The sequence below is a fragment of the Garra rufa genome, chromosome 20 (genome assembly GCF_049309525.1).
Source record: "Garra rufa chromosome 20, GarRuf1.0, whole genome shotgun sequence".
NCBI lineage: Eukaryota > Metazoa > Chordata > Actinopteri > Cypriniformes > Cyprinidae > Garra > Garra rufa.
The window spans coordinates 21210830-21235518 of record NC_133380.1 but is presented as its reverse complement, the minus strand read 5'-3'; the positions used below and the strand labels follow the sequence as shown (position 1 = coordinate 21235518).

The 24689-nt window shown below is 35.9% G+C and overlaps 2 protein-coding genes across 3 annotated transcripts; one reads left to right on the top strand and one right to left on the bottom strand.

The window, feature by feature from the left end:
• The first annotated feature begins 7292 nt into the window (after window positions 1-7292).
• fezf2 (FEZ family zinc finger 2) lies at window positions 7293-9998 on the top strand. 2 transcript variants are annotated; one of them, XM_073826137.1, is made up of 5 exons: window positions 7293-7449; window positions 7722-8559; window positions 8661-8795; window positions 8887-9019; window positions 9402-9998. In XM_073826137.1, the coding sequence occupies exons 2-5, from the start codon at window positions 7747-7749 to the stop codon at window positions 9656-9658; spliced, it is 1338 nt and encodes a 445-aa protein (XP_073682238.1). In that variant the 5' UTR covers window positions 7293-7449; window positions 7722-7746; the 3' UTR covers window positions 9659-9998. The 2 variants fall into 2 exon arrangements, with proteins under 2 accessions (XP_073682238.1, XP_073682239.1); XM_073826138.1 differs by having other exon boundaries at window positions 7295-7449; window positions 7725-8559.
• Window positions 9999-17821: 7823 nt separating this feature from the next.
• cep15 (centrosomal protein 15) lies at window positions 17822-21276 on the bottom strand. Its single transcript, XM_073826091.1, has 4 exons — window positions 21100-21276; window positions 20849-20972; window positions 19891-19959; window positions 17822-19578 (listed from the first exon to the last, which is right to left on the bottom strand). Exons 1-4 carry the CDS (start codon window positions 21150-21152, stop codon window positions 19402-19404), a joined length of 423 nt encoding a protein of 140 aa, XP_073682192.1. The 5' UTR covers window positions 21153-21276; the 3' UTR covers window positions 17822-19401.
• Between the last annotated feature and the right edge of the window lie 3413 nt (window positions 21277-24689).

Genomic DNA, 24689 nt, shown 5'->3' with positions numbered 1-24689 from the left:
AAATAATACAATTGTCAATTCTTGTACAAATTAATTTATTAAATTAATGTATATTAATTTAAAATATTCAATATTTCGTTTGACCGTTCTTCTTAATCAATATATAAAAGTAGTAAAAACACAAGAAAAACAATATAGTGAAATATTGTTTTAAAATAAGCATTTTTCTATTTTAATATATTTTTAAATGTAATTTATTTTTGTGATGCCAAAACTGAATTGTTAGCAGCCATTACTCTAGTTTTTAGTGTCACACGATCCTTCAGAAATCATTCTAATACACCGGTTTGTATTTTATAATGATATTTGAATATTATTGTTGAAAAATGTATACATTTCTTGGATTCTTTGATAAATAGAACGTTCAAAAGAATCGTTTTTTTTTTTTTTTTAATTGAGGTAAAAATATATGTGTGTGTAGGCTACTACCTAGTATATACTGTAGTAATACAAGGTAGATATAGTATAAATATTTTTATTTGAAAAGTACTTGAAAAGTAAGTAAACAATATAAATATTTAGGAACATTTTATTCGAAATAATAAAGTTAATTTAATCAATTATTTTCAATTCTTGTATAAAATTAAATTATTAAAATAATGTCTATTAACTTAAAATATTCAATATTTTGGTTGACCGTTCTTCTTAATCAATATATAAAAGTACAAACACAAGAAAAAAAATATAGTGAAATATTGTTTTAAAATAAGCATTTTATTTTTATTTTAATATATTTTTAAATGTAATTTATTTTTTGTGATGCCAAAACTGAATTGTCAGCAGCCATTACTCCAATTTTTAGTGTCGCATGATCCTTCAGAAATCACTATAATATTCTGATTCATATTTTATAATAATATTTTAATGTTGAAACATGAATACATTTTTAGGATTCATTGATGAATTGAAAGTTTTACTTCTATTTTTAAATAGAAGTAAAATATGCGTTTAGTAATATACACTGTATATAGTATAAATATTGTATGTGAATTTATTACATAAAGTACAATAATGAAAAAAACTTTATGCCAAAACAGAATTTTCAGCAGCCATTACTCCAGTCTTTAGTGTCACATGATCCTTCAGAAATCATTCTAATATTCTGATTTATATTTTAATAATACTTTAATGTTATTGTTTAAACACTGATACATCGATCTTTGATGAATAGAAAGTAAAAAAAATAGTGTTTATTTGAAATAGAAGTAAAATATGTGTGTGTACTTATGTACTTATATGTATATATAAAGTCAGTACTATATAAAGTATGAATACTATATATAAATTCATTATATAAAGTACTTGTAATCATGAAAAAACCTCTAATACATCATTACTAAAGAATTGCAAGTGCACAATGTTGTGCGTGCAGCATGGCCTCTCAATGGTGATGTCATGTAAGAGTCTGATAACTTAAGACATCTCCTCAAAGAAACACAAATATGCTTGAAATAAGTTTAAAGTGGATAATCAGGCCCTTGAGAGCAATGAGCTCACATCCTCTGCAGCCAATCAAACGGCTCGAATCCCATCCCTCACTCATTCTCATTCCCATTCTTCCCTCATCCACCTGTTCTGCAGCCTGAAGTGAATATGTTAATGCCCGGCCTTACTCACAAGACACGTCGTCTGCGTCCCGCAGTCTCCTCCGTGCCCATAACACCGGAGGGGACATTCCCTTGTCCATTTTGCGGACCATATTTAATTTGGTGGACAGATGAGGGACGTGAATGGTGAATAGGAAGGTGAAGTAGGGTTACTCAGGTTGCCCTGCACCCGCGGCTTTGTCAGGCTTCCTCGCCATTGTTCTGGAAAAAGCATTCAAACCTTTTGCTCGGAGCATCAAAGGTGCGGTTGAGTTCCCCCGCGCTTTGGAGACCACTGCGCCATTCAGCGCTGACATTATGGAGAACGTACTGCACACAGACAAGGGTCAGAAAAATAGAGGCAGGAGCAAAAGTGGTTCACTCAGCACTTGAAAGAACGTTAGGACTTGAAAAGGAAAATAGAGAAGAAAGGTGCACTGAAAGACAATTAAAACAGAAAAGAGCTGGCTAAGAGAGCATGCACTAGATAGGGAGCCGTGTATGGCTATGACAAGACCGCACAATCCAAAAAAGCTATTGAAGAAATACTGTGACCATGCAAATGTTTGCCATATGTGCACATCTGAGTGATTCTGGGATGCTGAAGGGAGCTGAAAGGACAGGCAGTGAGGCGCAGGTGAGAAACTGCTGCTGGAATGTCCTGGCTGACAAAAGGACTCACTCAAGTCTGCATTAAAATAGCCATTTTTTGCAGTCCACAGCAACTGCCTGACAGCACAGCTTTTCTCCTTGGTCACAATTGTCTTTGCAACTTCGACAGCTACTTTCTTTTTCTCCTACTATTGCTGTGTAAGTGTTTGTTTGTTTAGTCTGTTTGCTCGAAGTAAGCATTTTTGTAGAAATCAGAACTATTTGCAGAGATGTGGTTACCTGACAAACTTCAGGTTAAAAAAAGCACAAATACACAATAAATTAGTTGGTACTCATCTTAGTTGACAGTTTCCCTCTTTAACCCTTATGTACTCTTAAAAATAAAGGTTCCAACCAGGTGTTTTTGCAGTAATGCCATAGAAGAACCTTTCCTGAACAACTGAACAATTCCTAAAAGAACCATTTTGAAGAACATTTTAAAAGTGTATACTATAAAGAACCTTTTCTGCATTTGAAAGGCTCCATGAGTGTTCAGTGGTCTTCATAGAACCATTGATGCCAATAAACAACCTTGATTTTTAAGTGTGTTTGGGGGATTTTGTTAACTTAAAAATGAAAGAATTTTCTTTTTTTTTTGGGTGAACTATCCCTTTACCCCCCATTGACTGTTGGACAAAGAAATAAATAAATAAAACAGACCTTTAAAATATTTTGTCATATCATATACATTTTTTTTTTCATAACATATAAACATTTTAAAAGTCTAAAGAATCTTCTTCGACTACATAGAACCTTTTTCTGCAATTAAAAGGTTCCATGGATGTTTAAGGCTCTTCATAGAACCACTGATGACAATAAAGAATCTTGATTTTTAAGAGTGTGTTTGGGGGATTTTGTTAACTTAAAAAATAAACTCAAATAAATAACAGAAGAAATAAACTAAAAGGTTGGAACAAGTGGAGGGTGAGTAAATAATGACAGATTTTTCATTTTTTGGGTGAACTATCCTTTTAACCCCCTTGACTGTTGGACAAAGAAATAAATCAATAAAACAGACTTTTTAAATATTTTGTCTTTTTTTTTTTTGATGGAAAAACAATTACTTTAAAGGGATAGTTTACCCAAAAATGAAAAATGTGTCATTTATTACTCTCCCTTAGCTTTCTGACCCTGCATAGACAGCAACACAACTGGCACATTCAAAGGGCCAGAAAGGTAGTAAGAACATCATTAAAATAGTCCATGTGGCATCAGTGGTTCAACCGTAATTTTATGAAGCTACAACAATACTCTTTATGCACAGAGAAAACAAAAATAATGACTTTATTCAACAATTTCTTCTCTTCACCAGAGTACCACATAGCATATGTGTGCATTTCTCTTCTTGCAAACAAGGCACAGCGCATATGGGTTCTACAGTCAAACCAAAAATTAATCCGAAACAAGATATCATTTTTTATATTTTTTTACTAGTGGGTGCAGGACAGTTAATTTATGTAAGTGAGAATAGCAAAATAAAGTACATAAAGTGACATATTATCAGTGACATAGAATTTTTTGGTTGATTACCTTTCTATCAAATTTATCTGATATAATCAAGATGAATTTGTTCTGACACAGTTCTTGTTATATTTGAGTACCGTTTTCTATAACTATAGAGAATAAACTGAAATCATGTTAGAAATGTTGAAGATGGAATAAATTTTGGTTTGACTGTATGTCGGGACGCCAGCTCCTGTTAAAATTGTTGAATAAAGTCATTATTTTTGTTCTCTTTGCACACAAAAAGTATTTTCATAGCTTCATAAAATTACGGTTGAAACATTGATGTCACATGGACTATTTCAACAATGTCCTTATTACCTTTCTGGGCTTTGAACATAATAGTTGCATTGCTGTCTATTCAGGGTCAGAAAGCCTTTGGATTTCAGCAAAAATATCTTAATTTGTGTTCCTAAAATGAATGAAGGTCTTACAGGTTCGGAATGATAATAAGGGTGAAAAAAAATTTCATTTTTGGGTGAACTATCACTATAAGTTTATATCTGTGTTTAAGTGTATATGTGTATTTTGTCACAGAACCCTGTCAAGCAAGTCTGGCATGCTTTCAACCTGAAGATTACATCCACAGACACCCTCCTCTCTGACAAGCCATGTCCCTCATAACGGTAATGATGATATGTTTAATCCCTGCCATTTGAACTGTTTATGTTAAACATCAGCCATCACTATTAATTTAATCCAACATTTTAATAAAATGCAAAACAGCAGTGTTTCACACTTTGGTTATTCTGCATGCAAATATCTTACCATGCATAAATTGGCTGTGTACAGATTGTAATCTAATGTACACATTTAAACTATATTAATCATTAGACATGAATGAAACAATGTTATTCAAAGAACATTTCACTCAAATCAGCGATAAAAGTGAACAAAACATTGCTGTGTCTTTTCCTAGAGCTGTACCTTCAAATCACATAGCTAAATTTAAATTAAGACTCTTTTTATCAAGACTCTTTGACTGATCCGAGAACAGATGGATTGGAAGCACCATCCTCTATATGCACCTAAGGGTGGGATTGCTGCCACAAAGTGTGGCACAATGTGTCTCTGGAGGTGTTCTTGTGTCTCAGGCATGTTTGTCTCTCCTATCCTGGAATCCTCGCAATTAGTGTTAAACACTTTCTTCCTCAGCACACCTGGAATTAAAAGCTGCTAAATTCACAGGTGCCATCATTATCAGTAAGTACCACACATTGGTGTTGGACACATGCTTTCAGTTCTTCTCTTAATGTAACCTGTTAACGTGATTCGCAAGCTGTCATTGCTGTTGCAAAGACAACGTCTTTATTAAAGAGCCAAGCTTGTTCTAATTAAACAAAGTGGACAGAGAAAAAGTAGCTGTGATGAAAATGAACAGTCAGTAATTAGTGAATATGGAGATTGACTGACCATTTCTAAAAAGAAAACTGCCCACTCAGTGACATAAAGCCAACAAAACTCACTTTGATCACTTTTAGGAAATCAACCCTTTGAGTCTGGACTACTTTAAAACTTGTACCTCAGTTAAAAAAAGGGTCTTTTTAAGTGAAAAGTAATAAGAGCATGTAATGTAGGTTAAAATTATATAAATAACAGATTTACAGATTTAGCTTCACAATGTAAATATGATACCAATACCTTTATCCCATCTCAAAACCAAACATGCAAATAATAAACAAATACTTTTTGTTTTTACATTTATGACATTCCATACAGCATTCTTTCAAGATTCTGTAACTTATTCTTAAAAGGATGGCCATTAAACTAGAATATTAATAAAGATATAGTCGTTTTTAGTTCGATTAAGTTCGAAAATAATTACAATATGCCCGGACAGTTTTTTGTTTTGTTTTTGTTTGTTTCGTCCAGTGCCAATACGTCAAATTCTTCATATATAGGGTACAAATGAATGGTATTGGTTATTTATTCTCCAAATGTATTTAAAGTTCTGTATTTACTATAGGACAATTAAACGCGCCTTAATACACAAGCAATTTGTCATGTAAATCGTGCTCCGTCTTTTGCCTCCTGCTTTCTGAAGAGGAGCGCGTCCGCTGAATGGGAATTGGAGCTCATTTCACAACGTGTTCGCGGGCTGGGAGTGAAGTTACTGCAATAGGATCAATGTTTATTGTGTGGACAAGCCGCTAATTGTGCCTGAATAAACTCAAATTAGAGTTAGATCATTTACATATGAGTAGAATTAGTGGAACCTGTTTAAGGTCCTCTCTGTTACGGCTGCAGGTGTGGGGAATGGGATTCTGTTGCTTATTTAATTTCGTTGCAATATAAGCTCTATATAGCTTATAAAGCTCTATAATAAGCCAGATGTATAGTATACAGATTCAAAAGATTAGAGAGTCAATCCACAGTGGAATATTTCAGTAAAAAAACCTAACAAACCAATTACTGTCATATCCAGTCGCGCTCAAAGACGTCATCACGCTTTAATCAGAAGAATGTTAAGTCAACATCTTCAGGCGACGTTGTGTGAGCAACTTCAACCATATTCTTCTCACAGTAAAGATAATCACCGCGTTTGAACTTGAAAAGCTCCGTTTCGGCCTTTTTTGTAATAATTTGTTGTGAGTCTCAGGTGAAATCGTCTGCAAACAAATGAATTCAAGCTGGCCCTCTTAAAAAGACGAGAGGGCGACTGGTCATTGTAGCAAGCACACAAAACTCTGGATTCCAGCAAACTTTTTATACAGCTTTAAAAGGGTCTCTCTTTTTTTCTACTTCGTGCTATACCTCTGGCCAGGCTAAGTCTTTTCTTCCCTGCTTTAATCCTTCCCTTTATTTCAGAAAAACACAAAACCAGGTTCCACGCAGTGCTTTAGTGGCTAAAAGTGAAAGAGCTGCTTCTTTCGGGGCTGAACTCTGAATCGCGCTGGAAAATTGGTTCCTCTGAATAGGTGAAGGAGGAAAAACGTTTAATAGGATCCGAGGGAGGTTCTGCTCTTGCAATCTGCTCTCTAAACAGGTGGAAATGGGACCTTCTCAATTGTACAAATAGCAAGTATAAACCAGCATGGAAAAGCAATTTTCGGCGACAAGGATTAGCAACTTGCAATGAAAATTGAAACTGGTCGGACGGCCCCCAAATCCTTCTTATTAAAACTGACCTGAGCTGCACATTTCCTGTGAAAATGAGCGCTCTTGAATAAATAAATAAATAAACAAGTGAATAAATAAATAACTAAATAACAGTGACGTTTAAAAGAATATCATAAAAATATAATCTCATTAAATACAGCAATATTATGATCAAAGTACGTTTTACTCTGCTGAAAAACATTATTTTTCATTAAAAAATGAATTGAAAAAAGTCAATAAAATAATGTAAATTGCAGGCATTATTTTCTATATGTTTTAGCTACTGTTCTCCACCTGTACATCGCACATCATAATATGAAGTGTGCCGTGGATGCGCGACGGACCATTTGAGGCAAGAAACTTAAATAATAATCTGTAGTATCTGTCATGCATACCACCCCCGTGGCCGTGTATAAATGAGCGGTAAGAGAGGGGACAGTTCTGGTGATGGCGTTTTCTTTGTCACCCTGATAAGAGCAAGAGCAAGTGATGTCAGCTAAGTGCTCCAGACAGTGATCTCGCGCTGATGAGGACGTCTGCGAGTAAAATGTGACAGTGCAGTCACGCCGCTATCGTTGAATACATCTGCTGTGCGCTTTGGAGGAAAAAGGTAAACTACAACATCGACTCTCTGGCGTAAGTTTGCTGTACGATTTTCGCAAGTGCTGAATAGGAATCGACTCTGGGAGGGGTTTTGTCTTATTCTCTGCTTAACGAGCTCTGTAATGTCCTGTTAATTTTGTGTGTACTAGTTAATGAGCATTAATCGGGTACCCCTGGATGCTATTGTTCCGGGGATGGCCATTTGAATGCAAATGGGTGACAGTGTAAAAGCAAGGTGCTTATTAAACTGGTGCGTGTCCTGGCTTCTCTGGAATTCAGCAGGAGAGGACGGGGTGGCTGGTCGATGCTCACACCAAGTTGGGTAGAAATGGCGAGCTCTCTCCCTCTGGAAACAGTGATGTCCTGCCCGAGACTAGACGACAGGAGCGGGGCCACGGCGGCACCCAAGTCCCTGGCCTTTTCCATCGACAGAATCATGTCCAAGACATCGGAACCAAAAGCCGTCGCCGCTGAGGAGCGCCGCGGAGGACTTGAGGGATCCGAGGGGAAGAAGACGGTCGGCTTGTGCACACCGATTCCCTGCATGATCCCGATCCAGCCGTTCAGCTACGATCTGCAGGCCAAGGCTTTAATGAACTATTCCGAGTTTTGGAAAGTTAATTTCAGGGGAGCACTATGCACTTCAGCGGCCATGTGTAAAGCCAACTGCGGCGTCTGCAGCAAGACGGATGCGGGAATCAAGCACTCGGTGTTGCCGGGAAGCAGGGTCATCAAACCGCAAGTGATACACCAAGCGCTGGCTATGCCTACTAACGGATCCTTGTGTTATTTCAATTACTTGGACTCGGCTTATCATCAGTCCGAGTTGCTGAGCGGACATTTATTTTCCTCAGCAATCGCGAACTCTCAAGCACAAGCCATAAGCGCGCATCAGAAGCTCCTCTTGTTGGAGAACGCCAAACTTGCGTGCGTCTCACCCGAGAAATTCCCCACACCTCAGTACCCACATAAAGAGCATCTGCCTGGGCAGCTGGACCAGATCGTTCGGGAGAACCACAACCTGACTGAGAAGAACGGAGTGAAAGCGCACAGCAAAACGAATAACTGCTCTACTGACGGGAAACCCAAGAACTTCACGTGTGAAGTTTGTGGAAAGGTAAATTACGGAATTTCTCAAGTTGTTTTGACGGGATATGGGAAAGCAAAATTAAATAAATAAATGACTTATTAAGCGCTTTCATTTTTTTCTTTTTATAGGTCTTCAACGCGCACTATAACCTGACTCGTCACATGCCGGTACACACGGGCGCAAGGCCGTTCGTGTGTAAAGTATGCGGGAAAGGTTTCAGGCAGGCCAGCACATTATGTAGACATAAAATCATTCACACACAGGTGAGTAAAAATAAACTGCATTTTTATAGCCCTAATCATTTACTATATGAATAAAATGCAAACTTACCAAGTGTTGTGAATTTATTCACAGGAGAAACCTCATAAATGTAACCAGTGTGGAAAAGCTTTCAACAGAAGCTCGACTTTAAACACACATATCCGAATTCATGCGGGCTACAAACCATTCGTCTGCGAATTTTGTGGAAAGGGCTTTCATCAAAAAGGTAAGCCACTTCTGAATTGTTTTTAAATAAATTACAAATTCGCATACAATTCGATTTCATTCGATTGTTTTTTGACTTGATGAAATTAGGCCTTTATCAGTTTTAAACAAGATCAAATTGTCACTCTGCTAACTACTTTCCATCACAAGATTTTTACATTTCATATGGGTCAAAACACAGACCTTTAACTCCTTTGTACGTCGACAGTTCTCGACGTGATTTTAACTAAGTTTGACAACTTCTTGACTTCAACATGCAAAGTGCTGATTAGTGAGGGCTTGGAAATGAAACTCTTCTGTTAAATGTAACTTAATTGTGAACTGTTGACCCTGCTAGGGGAAAAAAAACTGACATAATTCGTTTTTCATTATTTTTTTTTCAGGGAATTACAAGAATCACAAACTGACCCACAGTGGCGAAAAACAGTACAAGTGTTCTATCTGTAGCAAAGCCTTCCATCAGATCTATAACCTCACGTTTCACATGCACACGCACAACGACAAGAAGCCCTTCACCTGTGGGACCTGCGGGAAAGGCTTCTGCAGGAACTTTGACTTGAAAAAGCACATACGGAAATTGCACGATAACACCAGTTGTTTATCCGGCGGAAACGATTCTTCCAGAGGACACCAAAACTGAGACGCGACCGGTTTTTGACTGAACTTGGACAATTGATGAACCGCACGATTTTTTTGTGGTGCTTTAACATCTTCCACCGACGCGAACGAAGACGAACGGGACGGGAGAAAATCATCACATCATTGAGGAATTGTACATAAAACAGAATAAAATATTATTTAATGAAACCACTGCCATACGGGGCTACCAAGCAATTATTTGTAGACTAGATGAAGGAAAAGCGTTTTATAAATAAATGCAACCTATGTGTAAAAAGAAATGTTTGATAAATTTGTAAATTTGTTGACAATTGTTGACGCAGTAAAGCGCAGATGCTAAAATAAAATCATAAATACAATAATGTCGGATTTATTTTTGTCATCTGTAGAAAAAATACCGGAATTCACCATTCACTGTTTCACATGAAGCTATTTGTTTCATTTTGATGGGTTTTTATATTTGTATGATTTAGGAACTGTGTTTTGATGTTGTAAACAATGCAAACAGAAAAAGACACTAAAGATTTACTTAACCTATACTTTACACAAAATTCGACTTTAAAAGTAAAAACGCAGCGGTTGAAAAAAGTAAACTGCACATTTTTTTTCTTTAAGAAATAGACTATAATTAGCCACATTACAGTAAATTATAAACCCCATAAGCTAGAGTGATATAAGAGTTAAAAAAACAAAAACAAGAGACAAACAAGACTCAATCATCTATCAAATATAATAAATAACTATCGATCTATTGTCTGCAGCCATTCAGTGCACAGTTAAATTTAAAGCGCCTAATGACATGTCTGGTGGAGTTCAAAGCCTGTGGTTTCACTCAGACATTTGATACACGACTCTGCCTCTGTGACCGTACACTTGACTTCAGTTTAATGGCTCAAATTATCAGATAAAACATGGACTCTTGAAAGCCTATTACGTTAATCAACTAAAGAGCCTCAGGGGAAGCTTCAGCGCATCAAGTCGTGTTCATCAGAAGGTGGAAAATGGACTACACTTCTCCCACTTCTCCTCATCACCGCAGCTTTAATAAACAATAATGTATTCCGCGCACGGATCCTGGAACAATATTATCCTTTCACGCTAACAGAAATTCTGATGAGAGACAAGCGCGTGATCCCAAATCTTGCTCTCCCAATTACAGCCCAATTAGCAATTATGCCCACGTCTTGGGACCACGAAGAAGACTAATATTACTAGTTGAATGGCCTATTCACCTCCTCAGAGGCACAGGTTCTAAAATGTGTTTGAACAGAAGTGTCTTTATTTCATTCAGCCGCATTTAAAAGTCGTCCCGTGTGGAATATAGGCGTGATTTTGTAAAAACATAAATCACGATATGATTCATGAGGGATATCGGGTTTCGAGAGCTACATTGCATACATTTGATATAGTCAGCAGACGTTATAATGCGCATTTATTGAGGGCAACAATGTACATTTTCCTAGGAATAACATTTAGAAGAATAAACATAAACCGTTATTTCCGCAGTGGAATTTGCATGAATAATGCATTTTCAATTGAATAAAACAATTACAACTTTTTTGTTCTGCATCAAAATGCGCCATTTATTTTAAGCTTTCAACTCGATTTTTATTCACCATTAATGACATTCAAGTAGATCTAAAAAGTGCAATAAACTCATCACTACAGGGTGCAACTTTTATACTACTTAAAAAATAACGGTTTTAGTGGGTTGAATTTTTTTTAATGCGTTGATGACAATATAACACTGGCAAAAAAGATGAACTAAAAGATCAGAGCATTTCTGGTGGTGAAGAGGTCTGGGAAAATAGCAGTGGGGGCGGGTCTCACCAAAAGACATGTTTGTGTGGGGTATAAAAAAATCCCTTTTGTGCAAAGCTGCCTATCTTGCCTAGTGCCTAAAAAAGATTGCAGAGAAGAAAACAACCTAAAGGCAGTCTCGTTGCCCTTTTTCTGCACTTACCTCTCAAACATCTGAGCAACCAGCTTTGCTTCTAGAAACATGTTAATTGACAACGGAGCTCATTACTGCATGCACATGTAACGCGGCGAGAGGGATTATAGGGACAAGAGCGCATTAATGAACTGTCAACAGCGGAGAGCATGTACACGACAGAGATCAGCCGAAATTGAGGCATTTACAAGCGACAAAAGCCCGGCTGAGACAGGAAGAAAAAAAGACCCAGACTTTTGTTTGGTCAACTCAATTGATTGTAAATGGAAGATTAACGGGGGTAGCGTCAGCATTTTTAAGGGGGCGAAGAAGAAAAGGCCCCAATTAAGTCCACCAAATGTTAACTACATCGTTTCTCTCAGTTTAGCCCAAATGAAATTCTAATTAAACCGTCCTCCTTCCATCGTTTTGGAAAGCAATTTCTCTCCCAGTTGGAGAAGAGCGGGCTAGTTGTAGTACTTGTTAAGAGAAGCATTGCTTCTTGGCACAAAGCGCTGGTGAGGCGCATTGTAGCGCGCCAAGGGGAAAGTTAATGAGCGTCAGGCGCGCGCTCTTTGGATCCGTTCCTACGGATCGGTGTTGAAAAGACGGACTCAGCCAAGCGACCGCATGGTGTTCTGTACACGTATTTATGTCCAAGAAGATGATGATAAAGGAGGTCAACCTGACAATATGTTGTTTAATCCAGTTTCACAGGCTGTGAACATTCATTCAACGAATAACTGAGACTGCATGTCAAAGTAGATATTCAAAAATTAAACGAAGGTAGATACGTCAAAAATGACTTGAATACACATCTTTTATGATGAAATGCTGTCAATTTCTGGGAAATAAATATGCAATTTATGGAGGTTTATGGAGATTAAAAATGTCTCTAGGGTGTATAACTTTCTGATATTGCAAATATGAAAGAAATTAAAACGTAACAATTCTAAATAAAAGCTGAAATTTATGAAAAAAGAAAGTAAAGCAGCTTTTTTCTAAAATTTTGTAAATATTTGAAAATCTGGTAACACTTTACAATAAGGTGTTATTTGTTAACATTAGTTAATTTATTAACTAGCATGAACGAATAATAAACAATACTTTTATTACACTATTTGTTAAGCTTTGTTAATGTTAGTTATTAAAAATAGTCTTTCATTGTTTGTTCACGTTAGTTCAGAGTGCACTAATGTTAACAAACTTGTGATTTTAATAATGCATTACTAAATGCTGAAATTAACATTAACTAAGATTAATAAATGCTGAAGAAGTATTGTTCATTCTTAGTTCATGTTAACTAATGTAGTTAACTAATGAACCTTATTGTAAAGTGTAATCGAAAATCTTTTTTTCCCCAGCCAAATTAAAATGGTGTAACCAACATGAAGGAAGCCATTTTGGAGGAAAACCATAAATGATAAAGAAAGAAAATCATAACATATTTTTCATACTTTTTTTATCAAAAGGCATAAGCAGTTTCAGCCAGAAAAACCAATGTCTCAAACATAACCAATGCACTTTTTATTAATTATTAGACACCACAAATTTATAGTTAAAACAATGATGAAGAAGACAGAAAAAAATTCTGTCGATCAACTTTTAGACAAAATTTGACATATTTTGGTAACACTTTACAATAAGGTTCATTAGTTAACGACATTAGTTAACATTAACTAAGAATGAACAATACTTCTACAGGATTTATTAATCTTATTTTGTTAATTTTAGCATTTACTAATGCATTATTAAAATCACAAGTTGTTTGTTAACATTAGTTATAAACGACTGTATTTTTATTAACTAACATTAACAAAGAGTTATAAATGGTGTAGTAAATGTGTTCTTAATTGTTCGTTCATGTTAGTTTATACATCAACTAATGTTAACAAATGCCATCTTATTGTAAAGTGTTACCCATATTTGAAAGTAGATTTCAAAACATTTCTTTTTAGTTTTTTCAGCCATTCTTTGTTTACACATGGATGTCTGAAATAGTGTCACATGCAAATTGTAAGAGATATGAAACATGCTTTGCATGTTCACATTTCCATTCCTAAATGAGTGGGATCAGGCATTACCCACGCAGGGCCTTGAGTGGCAGGCAGCGGTGCCCCCTTTGCAGCGTTCGGCCTGCTCGTCAAGGGCACGCTCAGAGAAGGAGCTTTATTGCTCTAAGGTGTCGAGGCAGCCGCATGGTAGCGGAGTGCGGGGACTCTGCCTCGCCGGAATTACATCAATGTCAGTCTCGGGTATGACCTCCATTCAGAAGCAGTCTTGAGGGCTTCAGGCCACGCAGCTGAAGGGGACCTTCTGTCCCCTCGTCCAACTCTTTACCCACAGTGTCTTAAATGAGACGAAGGTCTGACCTCGAAACAATCTGTTCCACATTCAACAATCTCAGCGCCCCATTATATAAATATAAATGCAAGTGATGCGTTAGGAAATAAGAGGTATGGGCCAAAGGAAACTTCTAAATGAAATCCAAGGCTTATCAGCAGATCTCCAATAGCTATCTGTTTAAATTGCTGTATTGCTTCTATAGAGGAGTGACCTGTAATCAGTTTCATTGTTCGGCAGGATCAGTAAATCTGGGATGTCCGGTGCTAATCTTTTGACCCAGGATGCCCTTTCAGGACAATCTCCACTCCCTGTTTCCCAATGGATGGGTCTTAATTAACTCAGACCAAAAACCCCACTGTTAAGCTGGTACTCTCTTCAATACACCAAGTTAGAATGCAGGGGATTTGATATAAGGCGATGTGTCACTCACTGATCCCCTAGGCTGTGAGCTCGAGGTGGATTTCTGATCAAAATATAGTCCAATCCATATACAGTTGAAGTCAAAAGTTTACATACACCTTGCAAAATCTTCAAATTGTTAATTATTTTACCAAAATAAGAGGGATCATACAAAATGCACGTTATTTTTTATTTAGTACTTAATTAAAGAAGATATTCCCACATAAAAGACGTTTACATATAGTCCACAAGAGAAAATAATAGCTGAATTTATAAAAATTAACCCGGTTAGATTTTCACGTACGCTTGGTTTTTACTGGGTTGTACCTGATTGATCCACAGCTGTGTTTTTGTTGTGTGTTTTTGTTGTTTAGTGATAGTCCCTTGTTTGTCCTGAACAGTTAAACTGCCTACTGTTCTTTAGAAAAATCCCACAAATTCTTTGGTTTTTCAGCATTTTTGTGTATTTGAACCCTTTCCAACAATGACAGTATGATTTTTGAGATCCATCTTCTCACACTGAAGACAACTGCTTCAAATGCGCAGAAGGAGAGCCAGGGGTGTAAACTTTTGAACAGAATGAAGATGTGTAATTTTTTCATTTAGTACTGCCCTTCAGAAGCTACAGAAGATACTTACATGTTTCTCAGAAGACACAAGAAGTTCAATTTACCCTGATCTTCAAATTCAAAACGTTTTCACCCCCTGGCTCTTAATGCATTGTGTTTCTTTCTGAAGCATCAGTGAGTTTTTGAACCTTCTCTAATGGTTGCATGTGAGTCCCTCAGTTGTCCTCAGTGTAAAAAGATGGATCAAAATCACACAGTAAAGGTTCTAATAAGCAAAAATGCTGAAAAACTAAAGAATTCGTGAATTTACTGTTCAGGACAAACAAGGAACTGATAAACCAAAAACAAAACAACAAAAAACAAAGTTGTGGGTCACTCAGTTAACAACAGTATTAAGAATCAAGTGCATGTAAACTTCTGAACGGGGTCATTTTGATAAACTATTATTTTTTCTTGTGGACTACAGTAGTCAACATTTGAAGTAGATCAAAAAAAAGTTAATCAAAGTTGTCATAAGACAAGAACAGGTATTGTTTTGGTTTTAGAACAACTTTAATGAAAGGTTTTGATCCACTTCAAATGTTGACTACTGTATATGTAAACGTCTTTTATGTTAAATATCTTATTCAGGTCACTACATTTTTATGATCCCTCTTGTTTCTGTAAAATAATTAACATTTAGCAGATTCTACAAGGTGTATGTAAACTTTTGACTTTAACTGTACGCTCTTATTGGCATCTATGGATCCATGAAGAAGCTTTCCATTGCGCAATTTCATAGTGAAAAAGGTTCTAAAAGTTTTTCATACTATGAAAAAATGCTTCTTTTTAGAATATTTATTTTTAGAGTGTAAAATTAAATATATTTAGCATTCAGTTCATGACTACACACAAACATTTACACAAACAAGCACAGGCACGCACAAACTACTTCAACAAATGTTGGAATGGAGTGGATGTTTTGACTACTTGGGTTAATGGGATCCAGGTAGAGGGGGAAAATAACAATATCGAAACCCAAAATCAATACAAAACAGAATGACGTATAAGTTAGCCAGAACAAAAACACAACAGGAGTCCCCTTATGACCAGCACTAGTGCAGGAATAATAGTTTCAAGAATGGAGAGAATTCCCCAACAGGCTCCCAAGCAAAAGCTATTCGTGTTTAAGTGCACTACATTGACAAAGATCTTTAGTTGTGAAAAGCTCCTTTGGGAGCAATGGTTGGTATGTTTCTGATGGAAGATGAACTTGTTTCGCTAAGGGGAATTTTTGATATTTATACAGTTTCAAAGATCTAATTATCAATGATAAATGGAATAAATTCAAGCAATATGCTATAATCCCTAATAAAATTAGGCTTTCTTGTAACTGCACCTATAACATTTTTACAGAAACAAGATATGTGACGAACAAATTTGTTCTATCGTCTTACGATGGAGTTCTGGAGATCTGGCTGATGGCCAGGTGTCTGATGCCCGGAGCTGATCTACAACATTTGGCCTTGGCCTGTGCCTGGGCTCTGACAGCCTCAGTTGGCAGTGGTATCCGTAGCCAAACCACCTCAGGGCTTTCCCCATTAGAATACATAATGCAGAACTAGTCATTTGGAAGGGCTCCAGATCGTGCTCTTCAAAACCCTTTTAGATAATTTGCTGTCTTGCCCTCCACCCACACCCAGAATTCTCCACCCCTCCGCAGCCAACCAACCCCCCCGCCAATTTGGAAGCCTCGACTGGTGCCCTGACCTCAGGGGCAGGAGTCCCAGCTGAGGAGGAAGGGCAGCTGCCAACCACCACCACTTCAACCCTGACCATCCAGATGATCGCGTTTGTCAAGCCGCCACTCCGTGTCACCCTGAACTGGTTTGATCATCCAATTAGGCTAGGTCACGGTCTGCAATCTCTCCCTCCATGGCAGCGAACGAGTGCGAAAAAAAAAAAGTGAGGATGAAAGTATATGCACTCAAAGTCAATAAAAAAAAAGTTTATTATACATACCCAATCAGATTTAAGCAACTAAAAATGATATTCAGATCAGGTTGGAGCTTTTTCATGCCTGGATTTCTAAAACCACTAGAATGAATGTGTGAAAATACTAGTAAAAAATAAACTTAAAGAACCAAATTGCGTCATTTTCCAAGTTATAGTCAACTTAACACTCAACTCAAGTGGTTGACCCTTCAACAGACACACAATTCAATAGCAATTATCATGTGGACAGTCCAAGTGCTTAGAAAGGCTTTGTGTAATGGCAGTCATGACCTCATTGTTGCTGAGGGTTCAGGTAAAGTGCATCAGGATTTAGGGGTGCATTTAAAAGCTTTCCCACACAAATTTGCAGATGTGCATCTGGAGTAATGCTTGCAATATTTTTGATTTAAGTTGGATATCAGAAAATGTTCTAAGCAGTGCCTAATGTAACTCAGAAGTAGTTTCTGTTACGTAAATTTGGAGGGAAATAGTGGGTATGGAAATAGAATGATGAATTTGTTTTTCTTGAAAACTGTTTATTATTTGAAAAAACTATATGGACAATCATTTGTTTCACTTGTAGTATAGTATAGTATTGTATAGTAAATAAATAATACCTTTTAATTTGATATCTAACTGCAAAAATAATAACGTAAAATGAGTGGCAAATAAAGTATTATAATGGGTAAAATATGCATAGTTGTATTAATTGCTGGTCTTTTCAGAACTGACTCATTAATTTATATTTTTAGATATACAGAAGAAAAAATACTGATGTAGTTACAGAAAGTGTAGTCAGTATTGCCCCCATGTGGATGCACTTGTGTATACAAAACACAGCACCTTATGAATACATCTATTATATACAGTCAGGTCCATATATATTTGGACACTGACAGACTTTTCATAATTTCGGCTCTGTATGCCACTAGAATTGTTTTAAAATGATACAATCAAGATGAAATTGAAGTGCAGAATGTAAGCTTTAATTCAAGGGGTTGAACAAAAATATAACATAAAATGCTAAGGAATTACAACCATTTTTATACACAGACCCCCCATTTTCAGGGGCTCAAAAGTAATTGGACAAATAAATATAATCATAAATAAAATTTTCATTTTTAATATTTTGTTGAGAATCCTTTGCAGGCAATGACTGTCTTAAGTCTGGAACTCATGGACATCACCATAGACTGGGTTTCCTCCTTTGTGGTGCTTTCTCAGGCCTTTACTGCAGCTGACTTCAGTTGTTGTTGTTTGTGGGTCTTTCTGCCTTTAGTTTTATCTTCAGCAAGTGAAATGCATGTTCAATCAATTTGAAATCAGAAGATTGACTTGGCCATTGCAGGATATTCCACTTTTTTACCTTTAAAAACTCCTGGGTTGCTTTTGCTGTATGTTTTAGGTCATCGTCCATTTGTACTATGAAGAGCCGCCCAAACAACTTTGCTCCATTTAACTGAATCTGGGCAGACAGTATATACACTTCCGAATTCTTCCGGCTGCTTCTGTCTTCTGTCACATCTTCACTAAACACCGGTAACCCAGTGCCACTGGAAGCCATGCATGCTCATGCCATTACACTGCTCACCATGTTCACAGATGATGTTGTAGGCTTTGGATCATGGGCTGTTCCAAGCCTTCTCCATACTTTTTTCTTCCCGTCATTCTGGTATACGTTGATTTTAATTTCAGCAGTCCAAAAAATGCTTTTCCAGAAGTGGTCTGGCTTTTTTAAATGTTTTTGACAAAGTCTAATCTGGCCTTGTTTGCCCCTTGTGGTAAACCCTCTCTATTTTGCTCTGGTGAAGTCTTCTCTTGATTGTAGACTTTGACAGTGGCACACCTACCTCCTGGAGAGTATTCTTCACTTGGCTGGATGTTGTAAAATGTTTTATAACCATTGATAGGATCATCCAATCATCCACCATACTGTCGTCTTTTGTGAACCTCCAGGCCTTTTTATCCTGCTGAGCTCACCAGTGTGTTCTTTTTCTTCTCAGAATTCACCAAACTGTTGATTTGGCCACTTCTAATGTTCCTGCTATCTCTCTGATGCATTTCTTTTGTTTTTGAAGCCTAACAATTGTCTGTTTTACTTGCATGCAGAGAACCTTTGACTGCATGATGGGTTCAGAGCAACAGCTTCCAAATACAAATGGCACACTTAGAATCAAATCCAAACCCTTTACCTGGTTAATTGGTGTAGAAAAAATGAAGGAATAGCCCACAACTGTCCATGAAACAGCTTTTGAGTCAACTGTCCAATTACTGGTCCCTTGAAAAAGGGGGGGAGGTACATATTAAAGAGCTGTAATTCCTTAACCTTTCTACCAATTTGATGAGACTGCCCTGAAAATTAAAGCTCAGAGTGTGCACTTTAAGCCCATATTCATCGTATAACTGTAACTTCAATATGTTTTGGTCAACAAAATAATAAAAATTGTGTCAGTGTCCAAATATATATGGACCTGACTGTATTGCATATATAACATTTAATTATAATCAAATATACAATATACAACAGAATACACACGAGTCAGCTCATCTAGGTTTGGGTCGAGGGGGTTTACCATTGCACTGGGCAGATGAGGGATCTTGTTGTCTAGTTTTCTGTCTCCTAAGCAATCTCCCAGTCTCATTCACCGGTGGTTGTCCTTTCCCAAGCAAATACTGCTCCCATTCTGGTAGTTTCCGTTCAACTGAGGTCCAATAGCGAGTCTATGACAGGACAACAAAAGAGCATCTTAGTTAAAGGAGAAGATAAATATTTACTTCTGCATCGCATTCTTATATCTTAAACAGGTCAAACATTTCATGCTGCCATTATATTACAAAAACACATCATGCTATTAACTTTATAACCGTCCCTTTTGAATTTAGTATGATAGCCCTGATGGGTATACAATTTTTTGGGGGGAAAGATACTGTACTTCAATGCAACATGTATTATAACCTGCTTTAAAAAATGTGAACACTGTGCGGCAGTTTTATTTTGTGAGACAGAAAATAAGAATGTAAGCTAGTATTAACCTCAAGGTTAATAATATCCGGATGAAGGAGCTGTCTGGTTTGAAGATTTTTTTCAGCATTATGTAAATCCTACAATGGAAATAAACACAAATACAAACAAATGTCACTGAATGAATTTGAAATACACATAATTAATTAAAAAAGTTAATCTAACTAGACAAGAATTCCAAAATGTAAAAAAAAAAGTATGCATATGCTTGTATACATGTGTGTATATATCTATATCTATCTATTTATATATATATATATATATATATATATATATATATATATATATATATATATATATATATATATATATATATACATACACACAAGACAGAAATATTAAGTGCCGGAACTGAACAGAGTGAAAATAAAGTTAATTAATAATAATTTATACACATTTTTGTATTTAAAAAAATATTTAAATATTTTAGGTCATGTTTTAGACCAGGGCAAACCAACTGAAACATCACAGAATAAAAAAAGACTTTTTTTTTACAAAAGTAATTAATCCATTCATAATATATGCTACTCTTTTAATGATGTAATTTCCTGTGAGATGATGTCATTTAGGGACACAGGACAAATGTTTAACTAAAAAACAAAAACAACTCTACATTTAAAAAGAAAAAAGAAAAAAAACAGAAAGACAAAACGAATCTGCAATATTTCTCAAATTGCAAGCTTTTAAGTTAAAAGTCCAAAATAAAAATTCCCCCATAATTACTTGACGGTGTTAAAAATAAATTAATTAAAAAAAAATCCATCTATATGATTATCATTATTTGAAACATAAAAATGTAATGTATAACAGAAATGAAATGTTGCCATAATCACTGTGTATTTTCATACCTGAAGTTATGTCTTTTTTTTTTACTGTACTATATTAGAGCTCTAAGGCGGTTAGTCATATGATATAAAGATATAGTACAGTATATGTACAAAACAGATACAGAGTACACAGTAGAGAAACCTTAAGGATCTGAGCATTCCTCTCCTTCGCTGCTTGAGACATCAGACACTGCTGTTTCTTCTTAGCCTTCTGCTGTTCATAGTGCGCTTCCATCTGCTCCAGCAGTAATGCTCTTTTCCCCAGTCTACATGAGAAAAATTACATTCATTTTGTCGTGTAGTTTCATAACAAGGAATGGATGATTTAAATAATGACTGTATGACTAACTTAAGTTACAACGCTATTCTCAAGAACAAACTGAAAGGACTCACATATCTTCGTGTTTCTGGCTAAGTTGAAACTCTTCCTGAGGATAGGAGGCCATTTAATGTAGTTTCAAAAACATGGAAAGAAAACTCAAACTCTGTCACCTGACTGAAACTTTATCAAAAGATCGCTACTACATGCATTGAGACCACAGTATCCGGAAGCAAAGCTGCTATCCAAAGCCTGCCGTAACCATAACTACCAACAACCATATGCGCGGAAATGACTGCTCGTGAACGAAAGATTAAGACAAGTGCGCCATCTGCTGTTGGGAAGAGTTAATAGTTAGTTTGAATGTACATAATTGTGTACCTAAAAGTAGTTTGTACAATATTTCTTACAACAGGGGGTGATAGAGACAAAAAGATAAGAAGCATGCCATTCACGTAGCAAGAAACTGAGCTGTGCACGTTAGAAGTAATGGAAGGATGAAACCAAAAACAAATTAGTTTTCATTCTTGTTTTGTCACCGCATTGTTAATTTGAAGATCAGGGAAAATTCTATTTTTTTACCTTCTGGGAAACATGTAATTATCTTTTGTAACTTCTGAAGGGCAGTGCTAAATGAAAAAATATGATATTTAGTCAAAATAAGAAAAAAATGTACACATCTTCATTCTGTTCAAAAGTTTTCACCCCCGGCTCTTAATGGATCATGTTTCCTTCTAAAGCATCAGTGAGTGTTCGTAGCTTCTGTAATAGTTGCATATGAGTCTCTCAGTTGTCCTCAGTGTGAAAAGATGAATCTTAAAAACATACAGTCATTGTTGGAAAGGGTTCAAATACACAAAAATGCTAAAAAAAATGCTAAAAAAAAAAAAAAAAAAAAAAAAAAAAAAACACACACAGCTGTGGATCATTCAGGTAACATCAGTACAAAGAATCTATTATTTTCTCTTGTGGACTATGTGTAAAGATCTTTTATGTGAAATATTTATTCAGGTCAGTACTAAATAAAAAAAAATAACATGATCGTATTTTGGTCAAATAATTAACATTTTGTAGATTCTGCAAGATGTATGTAAACTTTTGACCTGAACTGTATTTGCAATGATGCAGATACTGCATATCCACTAGAGAAGGGTCTATCTTTACTTGTTTCACTATTTGTGACCCTGGAACAAAAAATAAAAAAATAAATAAAATAAAAAAATAAAAATCTAAATAATCAGGGTGCAAAAAAAGAAAAAGAAAAAAAAGAGAAAATCTCAAATGAAGTTCTTAGCAATGCATATTACTAATAAAAAAAAGTTTTGATATATTTACAGTAGGAAACTTACAAAATATCTTAGAACATAATCTTTACATAAAATCCTAATGATTTTTGGCATATAAAAAAAATGTAAATGTATTTTTGGCTATTGGTACAAATACACCCATGCTACTTAAGAGTAGTTTTGTGGTCCAGGGTCACATTTTATCATTAGAGGAACTACTGGCTTTAACAGCAGAACCGTAAAACTGTTAAAGACTGACATAATTCAGATGTTTATCGTCACATTCTCAAAACATGTTTGGATCTGCTTTTAAAGGAACTGTATGTAAGAAATTTATTTCAGTTAATCATAAAATGGCCCTGACATGTCACTAGACATTAAGAAATCATGTTCATTTCAAATACTTATATCACTGACAACAGTGGTCTGGCCAGGATATTGTCATTTAAAAGTGAGAGTTGCAGCAAACGACTGATGTTATTGTTGTCATTTTGTGTTTTGGTCTGAGGCTCCACCCTCCAGCTATCTACCAATCACGAAGTCAGTAGAGTTTCGTCATCTGGGTTGCTAGTTCTGTTCCAGCTGCAGCTATGAATGTGTCGGATAAAACATGTATAACGTTACGAAACCTAAAAGCCTCGTTATGAATCCGAAATACGTCTTGACAAAATCCGAAATAAAACAAGGATTTGTATAGGAGATGCCTTTGAAGCTCACGCAGGGGCGTAATTTCCACTTGGGGCTTTTCAAAATCCTGTTTGTGTCCTCCCATTTTCAAATGGTTTTGTAAAAGTAATGTCTTGTATTGTAGAATGCACGCTCAGCACCGCTGATTCGCGCGATCGTTAAAATGAAACCGAAAGTAAAACGTGCACGCGCATTCAAAAGCAATTTTAATACCCCACGTTTACAGAGCGACTCCCCAATGCGCGCAAATTAGGCTACATAAAATATCTAGGCTGTTATTAGTATGTGGGCTATGGTAAGTTGTATAGTTGTCTATAGCTCTGTATCATGGTGGGAAAATTCGGTATATTTGCACTTTGATTATTAAAAGAGTAGCATACTTGATTATGGCTGCATTTATTGCCTACACGACTAAGAAAGAACTGTGTAGTTTATTTTTTTGTTATTTATACTGCAGATTCTTTAAAAATGCAGTGGCTGCCTCTAATTTAAATGGCTGTACTTATAATAGAGAAAATAAACATCTTGTTCATTCATTCCTGTCCCTTGCTTAAGGAGTAAAATAAATAAATAAAAATGCTTTCAGAATCAGCCCATTTGCTTGTAAAACATCTGCAATCAGAATCAGCCATGAAGAATCAAGATCGGCACATTACTAAAAAGAAATTGGGTGCTCCTATATTTTTTTGGTGCTCCTAACTTTTTGAAGTTGGGAGCACCAGTGCTACCAAGTAAAAAAGTTCATTTCAAGCCCTGCTATGCCTTAGGACAGCATGAAACCTACAAAAAAATAAAAATAAAAATAACACAGAGAATTATAATAATAACAGTTATTCTCCCTGTGCTATTTTTTTATATTTCAAGTGTTACGTGTTTTTCTCCTGTAGCTTTTTTTTTTTTTTTTTTTATAACTAAGAAAGCATTAATTTTTCATTAATTTTAGTAAAATCATTTATTAGTCTTAGGTAAGATAGCTATTTTTGGGAGGGGGAGGGGGGGGGGCAGATTTTTTTAAAGGTTTAAAGGGGGGCGCGACCAAAAAAGTTTGAGAACCACTGCTTTAAGATATTTATTTTTTCTTTCGGTTTAAAGCATAGATTTATATCTGTCATCATGTGACAGACTGTTACACAATTCTTTCTGGTTAACCACTTTAGAGAGAATCATAAAAAAACAACAACCTCAGGTGACAAGGGTTGCCAGGTCTTGCATTAATGTACGAATAAAACAAAGCTGAAAGACTTTTAGCTTCCTCTAAATCTAAAGATGAAACAACCATGAAAGGCCAACTGACACTTTATTAATCAGCTTATTGTACTTGAAAAAGGGAAACATGTCAACAGATTTCACAAAAGTAAAATACTCCACACGTCACGTCATACACTTTAGAGTCCTGAAAAGCAGTAAAGGCATTTTCTGCACTAAGGACAAGAGTTCAGTTCAGTTTAGCTGAGAAAATCCCCTTCAACTCCATGAACATTTAGATACTGCTGTCTCAATTTGAAACCACACATTAATGTTCTTTTCTCTGCTGTGCTAACAGTGTTTTATACATTTAAAATGGTCTAATGTTTAAAAACATTTAAATTTACATTAAAACAGATTTTTTACTGTTACATTCACTACATTTATGCATATAGTAGTCAACACTTGAAGTGGATCAAAAAAGTTAATCAAAGTATTCTTTTTGG